The 17,108-nt window shown below is 49.7% G+C and overlaps 1 protein-coding gene across 5 annotated transcripts in view; it reads right to left on the reverse strand.

Annotated features, from left to right (window-relative positions):
* CLINT1 (clathrin interactor 1) overlaps positions 1 to 3,753 on the reverse strand; it is a 209,729-nt gene extending 205,976 nt beyond the window's left edge. For 2 of the 5 annotated variants that reach the window (XM_063928401.1, XM_063928397.1), the window contains exon 1: positions 3,483 to 3,752. In XM_063928401.1, the coding sequence (XP_063784471.1) occupies positions 3,483 to 3,523 (41 nt within the window). In that variant the 5' untranslated portion in view covers positions 3,524 to 3,752. Of the gene's footprint in view, positions 1 to 1,769; positions 1,945 to 3,482 lie in introns of those variants that run through there. The other 3 variants (XM_063928398.1, XM_063928400.1, XM_063928399.1) reach the window with 3 other exon arrangements.
* Between the last annotated feature and the right edge of the window lie 13,355 nt (positions 3,754 to 17,108).

The raw sequence follows: 17,108 nt of genomic DNA on the forward strand, positions 1-17,108 counted from the left end.
TCAGATCACAGGTTGTACGGTGTGATTGGTGTGGCTGGTATGAGTCTTACCCGGGATTCAATATCCTTCCTTATTATGCACGCTCGTCCGGGCACAGTATCCTAACTGAGGCTTGGAGGAGGGTCATGGGGGGAGGAGCCAGTGCACACCACCTGATCCTAAAGCTTTTATTATTGTGCCCTGTCTCCTGCGGAGCCGCTATATCCCCATGGTCCTGACGGAGTCCCCAGCATCCACTACGGACTACGAGAAATAGATTTATCGGTAAGTAAAATCTTATTATAATGAAGCATTTCTTTCCTGATACAGGGGTGTAATCTTGGATGACTACATAAAATGTTTTGACACCCAATGGTTTACATTAGCCATACAGTACATCACAACCTTCTTGGTCCCCAGATCTGAACTAAATCAAGGATGTATGGGATACCTTGGAACACGGTCTGAGACATGGTTTTCAACCACCATGAATCAAGTGTTAGTTCAGTACCTCTTTGTGGAAGACTGGTGTAGCACGTATCCTGCAAGATTTCAGGCAAAGACAGTGACTACCCATACAGGCAGGGAGTTTGGTACAGTGACCTACTAATACCACTTTTACATCAAAATGCCTGGTCACACACGGGATTTTGTAGCCGGCTCCAACCCGAATGCGACTTGTTTAAGATACCTTTCAGAATGGCAGCAGGACCTGCTTATTGCCGGGTCAGTGATGTCACTGGTCACGTGTGCAGTGCCGGCTCTTCCTATGCAGTAAATGTGTTGCATCATAACCATTTACACTGCACCGGGACCTGGGTCCTTCCCAGGACCAACCCTGCAAGTTAGCCGGTTTGGATTCCTGGGTCACCGGACCCAGGTTGAGCCGTTTCCACTGACAGAAATCTTGTGATCATATGCAATAACCTGGGATTTTCTTGTCAACGGAAAAGGGGTATAAGCGACTATATGGGCCATATTCATTTCCCTGCAATGTTTTGCTGCACAGTTTGCGGTAAAACACGTAACATTACTAATGTTCCTATGCAACTCTTAAGAGTGAAATAAAAAAAGTGGTTAGTTTAGTATTGGCAAAATGCCACCATTTCCCAGCTACCTCTATATGATGTTTACATGTTTTCTCCATTATCTGTACCTGACTTACATGTAATCTGTTTAGTAAGTGAAAAGTATGGTTTTATGTAAACCAGTATAAGAGGATTTATAGTTCACGAAAAGTTTTGTGTACAAAACAATTTCAGATGCCTTCTCTTCTTGCAAGCTAAAATAGTTACATATATGTCTGAGATGTTAGCAAGTCCCATCTAAAGTCACACACGCCATATGCTCTCTTATGCTGGATATACACTTAGCAATGTGTACCCAGACCAACATCGGCGCCGACGGCAACTGGGATGCAGCAAGTGCATGAACACTTGCCGATGCTGGGTCTGATGGGGGGAAGGGGGGGATGGATGTATGCATTCTGCAGCATGTCATCGCCAGCGATATCCACCATCGGCTCTGCTGCAGATTTCAAGATAAAAACTAAAGATATTGTACATTGTTGCTACCCGTGGAAGTGCGCATCATTAACAATATAGTTAATACACACTGGACAGGTGTACGAATACACACCGGACGTGAACGATATATCGCCTGATCCGCCTTATCGGACAATATATCAGGTGCACATCGCCAAGTGTGTACCCAGCCTTAGATGCAACACCACATATAGCGAGTTTCATACTTTCACATATTAGTGTTTTTTTCACACTGCAGCTACATACAGACTTAGGTTTCGCACTCTTCTCACAATCATGGCAGTGTGAATTTGCACAACGCTGCGTGGCAGGATCTATGGTGCGGCTCAGTCACATTGGTCCCTTGCCTTTTCTCTCTAATTGTTGCACAGCAGCAATACAATCCCATCTATAACTGAATAAAATGCTTTCCTCTACTAACCTGCAAAACAAGGGGGAAGACGTATTAAGCTTGGAGAAGTGATAACGCACCAGCCAATCGGCTCCTAACTGTTCATTTACATATTGGAGCTGATTGGCTGGTGCGTTAACACCTTACACTTATCACTTCTATAGGAGAGACATGGTAATATAAATGAATACAAACAGGATTCAGGGGGAAAGTTGCCCATGGCAACCAATCAGCATTGATGTAACATTTCTAATTTGCATACTAAGCAATTGTACGGAGTAGCTGATTGGTTGAAATGGGAAATTTCTCCACTGGCTCACTTCTCCACTTTTATCACTACTTAGTACATGTCCCCCTCAATGATAAAGAGAGGGGGTTTATGTTAATGTTACATAGGAGAGAGAGATAAATTGCTGCTGGAGTAAAGAAACAGCGATTTACATGAAAAAAAAAATCCGAAACAATTAGGCTAAAAAAAGGCTTCATATTAACACTTGTTTTCCTATTTCAAAAGTACTTCACCTTCTCAGGGATTAATGAAGCACATTCCATGGTGATTAAGCGTATTTGCCTGGGCAAAGGGAAATAAGTGACTAAAGCGACAAGACTTGTGACGAAGGGAAATGTATCCAGAAAACCTGTAGTGGAAGAACGGGTGTAGTACTACTGACCGGCGGTCAGCTTACCGACGTCGGGATCCCGGCAGGGAGGGGCGAGTGCAGCAAGCCCCTTGCGGGCTCGGTGGCGACCTGCGGTCGCCACGGGTTCTATTCCCACTCTATGGGTGTCGTGGACACCCACGAGTGGAAATAGTCCCTGTTGGTCGGCATGCCGACCATCGGGATAGTGAGCCGTCGGGCTCGTGGAGGAGGTCATGTGACTGTCGGTCCACTCGTGACTGTATTTCCACTCGGGGACACCCACGAGTGGAAATCATCCCTGTTGGTCGGCATGCCGACCATCGGGATAGTGAGCCGTCGGGCTCGTGGAGGAAGGTCATGTGACTGTCGGTCAGCTGACCGGCGGTCACATGAATACCACCCGGAAGAACCTATATTAGCCATACCCATGATTTAAACAGGTCACTGGACGATACTGACAAATCCCATGAATCATGGTATGTGGAAACTGTTAATATATTAGATACAAGGAATTGACCGTGGCCTACTATGGCATATATTACATGTATGCCCCTTTGCCTGATTATGTCTAATGAAACCCAGCTCATCTTTTACAGGTAGCTGGTAAAAAGCAAATTTGAAACAATAAACATAAGATAAAAAGAGAACATAGGATTAATGATTTTCAAAACACTAATATATACCTGTATACACAGCAGAGAGAGAGAGAGAGATCTCTCTCTCTCTCTCTCTATACACACACTCACAGGCCTACAGGAGAGGGTCAGGTGTACTAATGGGCAAGATAGGACATTACAGAGCGGTAGGTAACACAAGGGACGAGACCCTGGCTGCCTGTGAATGACACCTGCCAGGCCCAGGCTGGAGCCGGAGCGGTGCAGCCGCTGGCAGTGCCCAGGAGCCCGCTCTAACACTGGCATGACTTACGCCTTGTCCACCAGCTCCCGGACTTTCCACATGTTGAGCATCTTCGCTCCCGATCCGTTCCTCCGGCCCTGAGGACTCGCTCTCCTCTCTACCGCTCTGTCCCAAGCTCGCTCACAGGGAACCGGCCGCTGTCACTCTGCGCAACCGCTACACAGTGCTCTCTACCGACCGCGTCACCGTGCCCATGCGCGCTGGCCACCTCCAGGTCAGCGGCCAACCGCTTCGCACATGCGCAGTGGAACCATGCGGCAGGTTGCCAACCAGAGTGCGCCTGCGCACTAGGGGGTTTGAAGCGAGTATGCCCTGGCTGCGTGCGCGCGCCCGGTCAGAGCGCTCGCGGCAGCCGCTTCGTTCGCGCGCGCGTTTCTGAGGTCGTTCAACCGGTGCCAGTTCATGCTCCACGCAGGCAACAGGCGTGCTCCACCTTGTTGTGACGTCACGTGCAGGTAACTAGTATCTGAGCCGCTTCATAGTAACAGGAGGGTGGCTCCGTGCGTCACAGGGAGGGGGAGGTTCCCACAGCAGTCAGCTTGTCACAGCCAGAATCTCATTGGATGCACATGATTGTGCTAATTAGAGGCTCATTTACCAATACGTGATATTATAGCCCAGTATTGCAGTATGTTCATACTTGCCTACCTGGCCCTCTTCATGAGGGAGAAAATGCTCTGTTCCTGGACTTTTCTGGTAATGTATGATTGCCATCACCTGTGGTGAAACACCTTTCTTATCAATTAACTAGCTCACCACAGGTGATGGCAATCATACATTACCAGGAAAGTCCAGGAACAGAGCATTTTCTCCCTCACGGAGAGGGTCAGGTAGGCAAGTATGAGTATGTTATTACACCGGGCAGGATGTATGAATGAACCATCCCTGCGATGTGTCCGGAGTGGTAGCGGGACTCCTGCGCATGTGCGGCGGCCATTGCCGGTGAGGGATTTCAAGGGAACGCTCTACGGGACATTTTTACGATCCAGAGATCATAGGCTACAATGGGCTAACGCCGTGTTCAGATGCCATTAGCTGCTGGGCAAGCCTGGGAATGCTTCACATTCTGGAGCATGGTAAATCTAACAGTATGGCATACCCCATAGATAACTATGGGGCTGCAGCTGCTGTTGGAAATGGAAGGACCACTGATATCTGCTGTCTAAAGGCCCCCATCCACTAGTAAGGCTTATCTGAGCTGAAAAGAGGATTTTAATTACCTACCGGTAAATCCTTTTCTCGTAGTCCGTAGAGGATGCTGGGGTTCCATTTAGTACCATAGGGTATAGACGGGTCCCTTGGGAGCCATGGACACATTAAGAGTTTAATAGTGTGGGCTGGCTCCTCCCTCTATGCCCCTCCTACCAGACTCAGTCTAGAAACTGTGCCCGTGGAGCTGGACATACTTTGAGAGAAGGAAATACACAGATAGTGGTGGGATTCACACCAGCTCACACATAACAAAAGGAAAGCCAAGCTAACCAACTTGAAACGATTCAGCAATGGCTAACAACAGTACTTAACCAAGTAACAATGCAGTACTTAACTAAGTAACAATGCAGGAGAACTAAGTAACAATGCAGGAGAACGAAGCGCTGGGCGGGCGCCCAGCATCCTCTACAGACTACGAGAAAAGGATTTATCGGTAGATAATTAAAATCCTATTTCTCTAACGTCCTAAGTGGATGCTGGGACTCCGTAAGGACCATGGGGATTAGCGGCTCCGCAGGAGACTGGGCACAACTAAAGAAAGCTTTAGGACTACCTGGTGTGCACTGGCTCCTCCCACTAAGACCCTCCTCCAGACCTCAGTTAGATTTCTGTGCCCGGCTGAGCTGGATGCACACTAGGGGCTCTCCTGAGCACCTAGAAAGAAAGTATATTTAGGTTTTTTATTTTCAGTGAGATCTGCTGGCAACAGACTCACTGCAGCGAGGGACTAAGGGGAGAAGAAGCGAACCTACCTAACAGGTGGTAGTTTGGGCTTCTTAGGCTACTGGACACCATTAGCTCCAGAGGGATCGACCGCAGGACCCGACCTTGGTGTTCGTTCCCGGAGCCGCGCCGCCGTCCCCCTTACAGAGCCAGAAGCACGAAGAAGGTCCGGAAAATCGGCGGCAGAAGACTTCGGTCTTCACCAAGGTAGCGCACAGCACTGCAGCTGTGCGCCATTGCTCCTCATGTACACCTCACACTTCGGTCACTGATGGGTGCAGGGTGCTGGGGGGGGGCGCCCTGAGGGCAATAAATAACACCTTGGCTGGCAAAATATACATCATATATAGTCCCAGAGGCTATATAGATGTAAAATTACCCCTGCCAGTATCACAGAAAAAGCGGGAGAAAGTCTGCCGAAAAGGGGGCGGGGCTTCTCCCTCAGCACACTGGCGCCATTTTCTCTTCACAGTGCAGCTGGAAGACAGCTCCCCAGGCTCTCCCCTGTAGTTTTCAGGCTCAAAGGGTTAAAAAGAGAGGGGGGGCACTAAATTTAGGCGCAATATATGTATACAAGCAGCTATTTGGGGAAAAATCACTCAGTTATAGTGTTAATCCCTGCATTATATAGCGCTCTGGTGTGTGCTGGCATACTCTCTCTCGGTCTCCCCAAAGGACTTTGTGGGGTTCTGTCCTCAGTCAGAGCATTCCCTGTGTGTGTGCGGTGTGTCGGTACGGCTGTGTCGACATGTTGGATGAGGAAGGTTACGTGGAGGCGGAGCAGAGGCCGATAAATGGGATGTCGCCCCCTGTGGGGCCGACACCAGAGTGGATGGATAGGTGGAAGGTATTAACCGACAGTGTCAACTCCTTACATAAAAGGCTGGATGACGTAACAGCTGTGGGACAGCCGGCTTCTCAGCCCGCGTCTGCCCAGGCGTCTCAAAGGCCATCAGGGGTTCAAAACAACGCCCGTTACCTCAGATGGCAGACACAGATGTCGACACGGAGTCTGACTCCAGTGTCGACGAGGTTGAGACATATACACAATCCACTAGGAACATCCGTTACATGATCTCGGCAATGAAAAATGTGTTACGCATTTTCTGACATAAACCCAAGTACCACATAAAATAAGAATTTACTCACCGGTAATTCTATTTCTCGTAGTCCGTAGTGGATGCTGGGGACTCCGTCAGGACCATGGGGAATAGCGGCTCCGCAGGAGACAGGGCACAAAATTTAAAAGTTTGACCACTAGGTGGTGTGTACTGGCTCCTCCCCCTATGACCCTCCTCCAAGCCTCAGTTAGGATACTGTGCCCGGACGAGCGTACACAATAAGGAAGGATTTTGAATCCCGGGTAAGACTCATACCAGCCACACCAATCACACCGTACAACTTGTGATCTGAACCCAGTTAACAGTATGATAACGTAGGAGCCTCTGAAAAGATGGCTCACAACAATAAACAACCCGATTTTTTTGTAACAATAACTATGTACAAGTATTGCGGACAATCCGCACTTGGGAGGGGCGCCCAGCATCCACTACGGACTACGAGAAATAGAATTACCGGTGAGTAAATTCTTATTTTCTCTGACGTCCTAGTGGATGCTGGGGACTCCGTCAGGACCATGGGGATTATACCAAAGCTCCCAAACGGGCGGGAGAGTGCGGATGACTCTGCAGCACCGAATGAGAGAACTCCAGGTCCTCCTTAGCCAGGGTATCAAATTTGTAGAATTTTACAAACGTGTTCTCCCCTGACCACGTAGCTGCTCGGCAGAGTTGTAATGCCGAGACCCCTCGGGCAGCCGCCCAAGATGAGCCCACCTTCCTTGTGGAGTGGGCATTGACAGATTTAGGTTGTGGCAGGCCTGCCACAGAATGTGCCAGTTGAATTGTGCTACAAATCCAACGAGCAATCGTCTGCTTAGAAGCAGGAGCACCCAGCTTGTTGGGTGCATACAGTATAAACAGCGAGTCAGATTTTCTGACTCCAGCCGTCATTGAAATATATATTTTCAATGCTCTGACAACGTCCAGCAACTTGGAATCCTCCAAATCGCTAGTAGCCGCAGGCACCACAATAGGCTGGTTCAGGTGAAACGCTGATACCACCTTAGGCACAAAATGAGGACGCGTCCTCAATTCTGCCCTGTCCGAATGGAAAATCAGATATGGGCTTTTATACGATAAAGCCGCCAATTCCGACACTCTCCTGGCTGAAGCCAGGGCCAGTAGCATGGTTACTTTCCATGTAAGATATTTCAAATCTACCGATTTGAGTGGCTCAAACCAATGGGATTTGAGAAAATCCAAAACTACATTGAGATCCCACGGTGCCACTGGGGGCACAACCGGGGGCTGTATATGTAGTACTCCTTTTACAAAAATCTGGACTTCAGGAACTGAAGCCAATTCTTTCTGGAAGAAAATCGACAGGGCCGAAATTTGAACCTTAATGGACCCTAATTTGAGGCCCATAGATAATCCTGTTTGCAGGAAATGTAGGAATCGACCCAGTTGAAATTCCTCTGTCGGGGCCTTCCTGGCCTCACACCATGCAACATATTTTCTCCAAATGCGGTGATAATGTTGTGCAGTCACCTCCTTCCTGGCTTTGACCAGGGTAGGGATGACCTCTTCCGGAATGCCTTTTTCCCTTAGGATCCGGCGTTCAACCGCCATGCCGTCAAACGCAGCCGCCGTAAGTCTTGGAATAGACACGGTCTCTGCTGAAGCAGATCCCTTCTTAGAGGTAGAGGCCACGGATCTTCCGTGAGCATCTCCTGAAGTTCCGGGTACCAAGTCCTTCTTGGCCAGTTCGGAGCCACTAGTATCGTTCTTATTCCCCTTTGCCGTATAATTCTCAGTACCTTGGGTATGAGAGGCAGAGGAGGGAACACATACACTGACTGGTACACCCATGGTGTTACCAGAGCGTCCACAGCTATTGCCTGAGGGTCTCTTGACCTGGCGCAATACCTGTCCAGTTTTTTGTTGAGGCGGGACGCCATCATGTCCACCATTGGTCTTTCCCAATGGACTACAATCATGTGGTGAACAATGCTGACAGTGCTATCACATGATTTTCCGCCCAGCGAAGAATCCTTGCAGCTTCTGCCATTGCCCTCCTGCTTCTTGTGCCGCCCTGTCTGTTTACGTGGGCGACTGCCGTGATGTTGTCCGACTGGATCAACACCGGCTGACCCTGAAGCAGAGGTTTTGCCAGGCTTAGAGCATTGTAGATTGCTCTTAGTTCCAGTATATTTATGTGAAGAGACGTTTCCAGGCTTGACCACACGCCCTGGAAGTTTCTTCCTTGTGTGACCGCTCCCCAGCCACTCAGGCTGGCATCCGTGGTCACTAGGACCCAGTTCTGTATGCCGAATCTGCGGCCCTCTAACAGATGAGCACTCTGCAACCACCATAGCAGAGAGACCCTTGTCCTTGTCGACAATTTTATCCGCTGATGCATCTGCAGATGCGATCCGGACCATTTGTCTAGCAGATCCCACTGAAAAATTCGTGCATGGAATCTGCCGAATGGAATCGCTTCGTAAGAAGCCACCATTTTTCCCAGGACTCTTGTGCATTGATGCACAGACACTGTCCCTGGTTTTAGGAGGTTCCTGACGAGTTCGGATAACTCCCTGGCTTTCTCCTCCGGAAGAAATACCTTTTTCTGAACAGTGTCCAGAATCATCCCTAGGAACAGCAGACGTGTCGTCGGGATCAGTTGGGATTTTAGAAAATTCAGAATCCACCCGTGCTGTTGGAGCACTACTTGAGTTAGTGCTACTCCGACCTCCAGCTGTTCTCTGGATCTTGCCCTTATCAGGAGATCGTCCAAGTAAGGGATAATTAATACGCCTTCTCTTCGAAGAAGGATCATTATTTCGGCCATTACCTTGGTAAAGACCCTGGGTGCCGTGGACAATCCAAACGGCAGCGTCTGAAACTGATAATGACAGTTTTGTACCACGAACCTGAGGTACCCTTGGTGTGAAGGGCAAATTGGGACATGAAGGTAAGCATCCTTGATGTCCAAGGACACCATAAAATCCCCTTCTTCCAGATTCGCTATCACTGCTCTGAGTGACTCCATCTTGAACTTGAATCTTTGTATGTACAGGTTCAGAGATTTCAGATTTAGAATAGGTCTTACCGAGCCGTCCGGCTTCGGTACCACAAATAGCGTGGAGTAATACCCCTTTCCCTGTTGTAGAAGGGGTACCTTGATTATCACCTGCTGAGAATACAGCTTGTGAATGGCTTCCAATACCGTCGCCCTGTCTGAGGGAGACGTTGGCAAAGCAGATTTTAGGAACCGGCGAGGGGGAGACTTCTCGAATTCCAACCTGTAACCCTGAGATACTACCTGCAGGATCCAGGGGTCCACCTGCGAGTGAGCCCACTGTGCGCTGAAATTCTTGAGGCGACCCCCCACCGCCCCTGAGTCCGCTTGTAAGGTCCCAGCGTCATGCTGAGGCCTTTGCAGAAGCCGGGGAGGACTTCTGCTCCTGGGAAGGGGCTGCTTGCTGCAGTCTCTTACCCTTTCCTTTGCCTCGGGGCAAATATGAATGTCCTTTTGCTCGCTTGTTCTTATAGGAACGAAAGGACTGCGGCTGAAAAGACTGCGTCTTTTTCTGCTGGGAGGGGACTTGAGGTAAAAAGGTGGACTTCCCGGCTGTTGCCGTGGCTACCAAATCCGATAGACCGACCCCAAATAATTCCTCCCCTTTATACGGCAATACTTCCATATGCCGTTTGGAATCCGCATCGCCTGACCACTGTCGTGTCCATAGACTTCTTCTGGCAGATATGGACATCGCACTTACTCTTGATGTAAGAGTGCAGATATCCCTCTGTGCATCTCGCATATAAAGTAATGCATCCTTTAATTGCTCTATAGTCAATAAAATACTGTCCCTATCCAGGGTATCAATATTTTCAGTCAGGGAATCCGACCAAGCCACCCCAGCACTGCACATCCAGGCTGAGGCGATTGCTGGTCGCAGTATAACACCAGTATGTATGTATATACTTTTTAGAGTATTTTCCAGCCTCCTATCAGCTGGATCCTTGAGGGCGGCCGTATCAGGAGACGGTAACGCCACTTGTTTGGATAAACGTGTGAGCGCCTTGTCCACCCTAGGGGGTGTTTCCCAGCGCGCCCTAACCTCTGGCGGGAAAGGGTATAACGCCAATAACTTCTTTGAAATTAGCAGTTTTTTTATCAGGGGTAACCCACGCTTCATCACACACGTCATTCAATTCCTCTGATTCAGGAAAAACTACAGGTAGTTTTTTCAGACCCCACATAATACCCCTTTTTGTGGTACTTGCAGTATCAGAGATATGCAAAGCCTCCTTCATTGCCGTGATCATATAACGTGTGGCCCTACTGGAAAATACGTTCGTTTCTTCACCGTCGACACTAGATTCGGTGTCCGTGTCTGGGTCTGTGTCGACCGACTGAGGCAAAGGGCGTTTTACAGCCCCTGACGGTGTTTGAGACGCCTGTACAGGTACTAACTGGTTTGCCGGTCGTCTCATGTCGTCAACCGACTTTTGCAGCGTGCTGACATTATCACGTAATTCCATAAACAAAGCCATCCATTCCGGTGTCGACTCCCTAGGGGGTGACATCACCATTACCGGCAATTGCTCCGCCTCCACACCAACATCGTCCTCATACATGTCGACACACACGTACCGACACACAGCAGACACACAGGGAATGCTCTGATAGAAGACAGGACCCCACTAGCCCTTTGGGGAGACAGAGGGAGAGTTTGCCAGCACACACCAAAGCGCTATAATTATATAGGAACAACCTTATATAAGTGTTGTTTCCTTATAGCTGCTTAAATATATATAATATCGCCAAAAAATGCCCCCCCTCTCTGTTTTTTACCCTGTTTCTGTAGTGCAGTGCAGGGGAGAGCCTGGGAGCCTTCCTAGCAGCGGAGCTGTGTAGGAAAATGGCGCTGTGTGCTGAGGAGATAGGCCCCGCCCCCTATTCCGGCGGGCTCTTCTCCCGGTTTTTCTGAGACCTGGCAGGGGTGAAATACATCCATATAGCCTCATGGACTATATGTGATGTATTCTTTTTAGCCAGAAAGGTATTAACATTGCTGCCCAGGGCGCCCCCCCCAGCGCCCTGCACCCTCAGTGACCGCCGGTGTGAAGTGTGCCTGAGCGCAATGGCGCACAGCTGCAGTGCTGTGCGCCACCTCATGAAGACTGAAAAGCCTTCAGCCGCCGGTTTCTGGACCTCTTCTTACTTCGGCATCTGCAAGGGGGTCGGCGGCGCGGCTCCGGTGACCCATCCAGGCTGTACCTGTGATCGTCCCTCTGGAGCTAGTGTCCAGTAGCCTAAGAAGCAAATCCATCCTGCACGCAGGTGAGTTCACTTCTTCTCCCCTAGGTCCCTCGTTGCAGTGAGCCTGTTGCCAGCAGGACTCACTGAAAATAATAAAACTATCAAAACTTTTACTCTAAGCAGCTCTTTATGAGAGCCACCTAGATTGCACCCTGCTCGGACGGGCACAAAAACCTAACTGAGGCTTGGAGGAGGGTCATAGGGAGAGGAGCCAGTACACACCACCTAGTGGTCAAACTTTTAAATTTTGTGCCCTGTCTCCTGCGGAGCCGCTATTCCCCATGGTCCTGACGGAGTCCCCAGCATCCACTAGGACGTCAGAGAAAAGGGGTTTTATTTTTGGGGAGAAAAAACAGCCACTGTTTTGTTCCCCCATCAGATGAATGAATGAAGTGTGTAAAGAAGCGTGGTTTCCCCCGATAAGAAACTGGTTATTTCTAAAAAGATACTGATGGCGTACCCTTTCCCGCCAGAGGATAGGTCACGTTGGGAGATATCCCTTAGGGTGGATAAGGCGCTCACACGTTTGTCAAAAGGTGGCACTGCCGTCTTAGGATACGGCCACCTTGAAGGAACCTGCTGATAAAAAGCAGGAGGCGATCCTGAAGTCTGTATTTACACACTCAGGTTATATACTGAAACCTGCAATTGCCTCAGCATAAATAGTGCTGCTGCAGCGTGGTCTGACACCCTGTCAGATAATATTAATACGCTAAGACAGGGATAATAATATTTGCTAACATTGAGCATATTTAAGACATTGTCTTATATATAAAGGATGCACAGAGGGATATTTGCCGGCTGGCATCCAGAATTAATGCAATGTCCATTCTGCCAGAAGGGTAGTAGAAACCCGGCAGTGGACAGGTGATGCTGCATTTAAAAGGCACATGGAGATTCTGCCTTATAAGGGTGAGGAATTGTTTGGGGATGGTCTCTGGGACCTCGTATCCACAGCAACAGCTGGGAAGAAAAATTTTTACCTCAGGTTTCCTCACAAAAGCCTAAAGAAAGCACCGTATTTTCAGGTACAGTCCTTTCGGCTTCAGAAAAGCAAGCGGGTCAAGGGCGCTTCCTTTCTGCACAGAGACAAGGGAAGAAGGAAAAAGCTGCACCAGTCAGCCAGTTCCAGGATCAACTATCTTCCCTCGCTTCCTCTGAGTCCACCGCATGACGCTGGGGCTCCACAGGTGGAGACAGGTGCGGTGGGGGCGCGTCTCGGGAACTGCAGGGATCAGTGGGCTTGCCCACAGGTGGATCCCTAGGTTCTGCAAGTAGTATCACAGGGATACAGGCTGGAGTTCGAGACGACTCCCCCTCGCCGTTGCCTCACATCAGCCTTGCCTGCTGCCCTCGGAGAAAGGTAGTATTGGCGGCAATTCACAAGCTGTACTTCCAGCAGGGTGAAATCAAGGTACCCCTCTTTCAACAAGGCCGGGGTTACTATTCCAAAATGTTGTGGTACCGAAACCAGACGGTTCGGTGAGACCCATTCTAAAATTGAAATCCTTGAACACTTATATACGAAGGTTCAAGTTCAAAATGGAATCGCTCAGGGCGATTATTGCAAGCCTGGAAAATTTCAGGGTATCACTGGACATCAAGGATACTTACCTGCATGTCCCTATTTACCCTCGTCACCAGGTGTACCTCAAAATTGTGGTACAGGATTGTCATTACCAATTCCAGACGTTGCCGTTGGTCTGTCCCCGGCACCGAGGGTATTTACCAAGGTAATGGCCGAAGTACTTATCCCATACTTGGACGATCTCCTTATAAAGGCGAGGTCCAGGGAGCAGTTGTTCGTCGGAGTAGCACTATCTCGGGAAGTGCTACAACAGCACGGCTGGATTCTGAATATTCCAAAGTCACAGCTGGTTCCTACGACGCGTCTACTGTTCCTGGGTATGGTTCTGGACACAGAACAGGATAAAAAGGGTTTCTCCCAGAGGAGAAGTCCAAGGAGTTGGCGTCTCTAGACGGAGACCTCCTAATACAAATACAGGTATCGGTGCATCTATGCACGCGAGCCTTGGGAAAGATGGTAGCTTCTTACGAAGAATTTCCATTCGCCAAGTCCCATGCAAGGATCTTCCAGTGGGATCTGTTGGACAAGTGGTCCGGGTCGCATTCTCAGATGCATCAGCGGATAACCCTGTCTCCAAGGGCCAGGGTGTCGCTGTGGTGGTGACTGCACATCTTCTAGGGGGCCGCAGATTCGGCATACAGGACTGGGTCCTGGTGACCACGGATGCCAGCCTTCAAGGCTGGGGGGCAGTCACACAGGGAAGAAACTTCCAAGGCCTATGGAAAAGTCAGGAGACTTCCCTACACATAAATGTTCTGGAACTTTGGGCCATTTACAATGCCCTAAGTCAGGCTAGTCCCCTGCTTCAACACCAGCCGGTGCTGATCCAGTCAGACAACATCACGGCGGTCGCTCATGTAAACCGACAGGGCGGCACAAGAAGCAGGATGGCGATGGCAGAAGCCACAAGGATTCTCCGATGGGCGGAAAATCATGTGTTAGCACTGTCAGCAGTGTTCATTCCCGGAGTGGACAACTGAGAACTTTCTCAGCAGACACGACCTCCACCCGAGAGAGTGGGGACTTCATCCAGAAGTCTTCCAAATGATTGTACACCGTGGGGAAAGGCCACAGGTGGACAGGATGGCGTCCCGCCTCAACAAAAAGCTACAAAGATATTGCGCCAGGTCAAGGGACCCTCAGGCGATAGCTGTAGACGCTCTGGTAACACCGTGGGTGTACCAGTCGGTGTATGTGTTCCCTTCTCTGCCTCTCATACCCAGGGTAATGAGAATAATAAGAAGGAGAGGAGTAAGAACTATACTCATTGTTCCGGGTGGCCAAGAAGAGCTTGGTACCCAGAACTCCAAGAAATGATCTCAGAGGACCTATGGCCTCTGCCGCTCAGACAGGACCTGTTGCAGCAGGGGGCCTGTCTGTTCCAAGACGTACCGTGGCTGCGTTTGACGGCATGGCGGTTGAACGCCGGATCCTGAAGGAAAAGGGCATTCCGGAGGAAGTTATCCCTACGCTATTTAAAGCTAGGAAAGAAGTGAACGCAAACCATTATCACCGCATATGGCGGAAATATGTTGCGTGCCAGTAAGGCCCCAAAGGAGGAATTTCAGCTAGGTCGTTTACTGCACTTCCTACAAGTCAGAGGTGACTATGGGCCTAAAATTGGGTTCCATTAAGGTCCAGATTTCGGCTCTATCGATTTTCTTCCAAAATAGAACTGGCTTCACTGCCTGAAGTTCAGACTTTTGTTAAGGGAGTGCTGCATAGTCAACCCCCGTTTGTGCCTCCAGTGGCACCGTGGGATCTCAACGTAGTGTTGGATTTCCTGAAGTCGCATTGAGTTGAGCCACTTAAATCCATGGAGCTACAATACCTCACGTGGAAAGTGGTCATGCTGTGGGCCGTGGCGTCGGCCAGGCGTGTATCAGAATTGGCGGCTTTGTCATACAAATGCCCTTATCTGTATTCTATATGGATAAGGCGGAATTGAGGACTCGTTCCCAATTCCTTCCTAAGGTGGTATCAGTTTTTCATGTGAACCAACCTATTGTGGTGCCTGCGGCTACTTGGGACTTGGAGGATTCCAAGTTTTCTGGACGTAGTCAGGGCCCTGAAAAGTATATGTTTCCAGGACGGCTGGAGTCGGGAAAACTGACTCGCTATTTATCCTGTGTGCACCCAACAAGCTGGGTGCTCCTGCTTCTAAGCAGACTATTGCTCGCTGGATCTGTAGCACGATTCAACTTGCACATTCTGCGGCTGGAATGCCGCACCCTTAATCTGTGAAAGCCCATTCCACGAGGAAAGTGGGCTCTTCTTGGGCGGCTGCCCGAGGGGTCTCGGCTTTACAAATTTGCCGAGCTGTTACTTGGTCGGGTTAAAACACTCTTGCAAGAGTCTACAAGTTTGATACCCTGGCTGAGGAGGACCTAGAGTTTGCTCATTCGGTGCTGCAGAGTCATCCGCACTCTCCCGCCCGTTTGGGAGCTTTGGTATAATCCCCATGGTCCTTACGGAGTCCCAGCATCCACTTAGGACGTTAGAGAAAATAAGATTTTACTCACCGGTAAATCTATTTCTCGTAGTCCGTAGTGGATGCTGGGCGCCCATCCCAAGTGCGGATTGTCTGCAATACTTGTATATAGTTATTGCCTAACTAAAGGGTTATTGTTGAGCCATCTGTTGAGAGGCTCAGTTGTTATCATACTGTTAACTGGGTATAGTATCACGAGTTATACGGTGTGATTGGTGTGGCTGGTATGAGTCTTACCCGGGATTCAAAATCCTTCCTTATTGTGTCAGCTCTTCCGGGCACAGTATCCTAACTGAGGTCTGGAGGAGGGTCTTAGTGGGAGGAGCCAGTGCACACCAGGTAGTCCTAAAGCTTTCTTTAGTTGTGCCCAGTCTCCTGCGGAGCCGCTAATCCCCATGGTCCTTACGGAGTCCCAGCATCCACTACGGACTACGAGAAATAGATTTACCGGTGAGTAAAATCTTATTTTTCTCATACGTCCTAGAGGATGCTGGGGTCCACTTCATGACCATGGGGTATAGACGGTTCCGCAGGAGCCATGGGCACTTTAAGACTTTTCAAAGGGTGTGAACTGGCTCCTCCCTCTATGCCCCTCCTCTAGATCTCAGTTTTAGAAATGTGCCCAGGCAGACCAGATGCACTCCAGGGGAGCTCTACTGAGTCTCTCTGAAAAGACTTGTTAGGTTTTTTATTTTCAGGGAGAACTGCTGGCAACAGTCTCCCTGCTTCGTGGGACTGAGGGGGCAGAAGTAGGAACCAACTTCCTAAAGAGTTTCATGGCTCTGCTTCTGGCTGACAGGACACCATTAGCTCCTGAAGGGTACTGAACGCTAGCCGTGTCTAGATGCTCACTCCCACAGCGCGCCGTCACCCCCCTCACAGAGACAAAAGTTAGAAGACAGGTGAGTGTTAGAAGATGAATCTTCAATCAAGATAGTGACGGCTAAAGGTACAGCGCGGCTGGCGGGAGAGCAGCGCGCCATTGCTGTCCAAACATACACTGCAGGGCGCGCGTGCGGGGGGGGGGGGGGGGGGGGGTGTGCCCTGGGCAGCAAATAACCTTGTAAACTGGCTAACACGGGGCATAAGATGCCAAGGCACAGCCCTACCCCCGCCAGTATAAATATTGGGAAAAATCTCTGAGGGGAAATGCGCCATTGCAGGGGCTGAGCTTCCTCCTCAGTCAGCCAGAACACTGCTCAGCGCCATTTTCTCTCAGCTGCAGAGA

This window comes from Pseudophryne corroboree, chromosome 6 (assembly GCF_028390025.1).
Source record: "Pseudophryne corroboree isolate aPseCor3 chromosome 6, aPseCor3.hap2, whole genome shotgun sequence".
Classification (NCBI taxonomy): Eukaryota; Metazoa; Chordata; class Amphibia; order Anura; family Myobatrachidae; genus Pseudophryne; species Pseudophryne corroboree.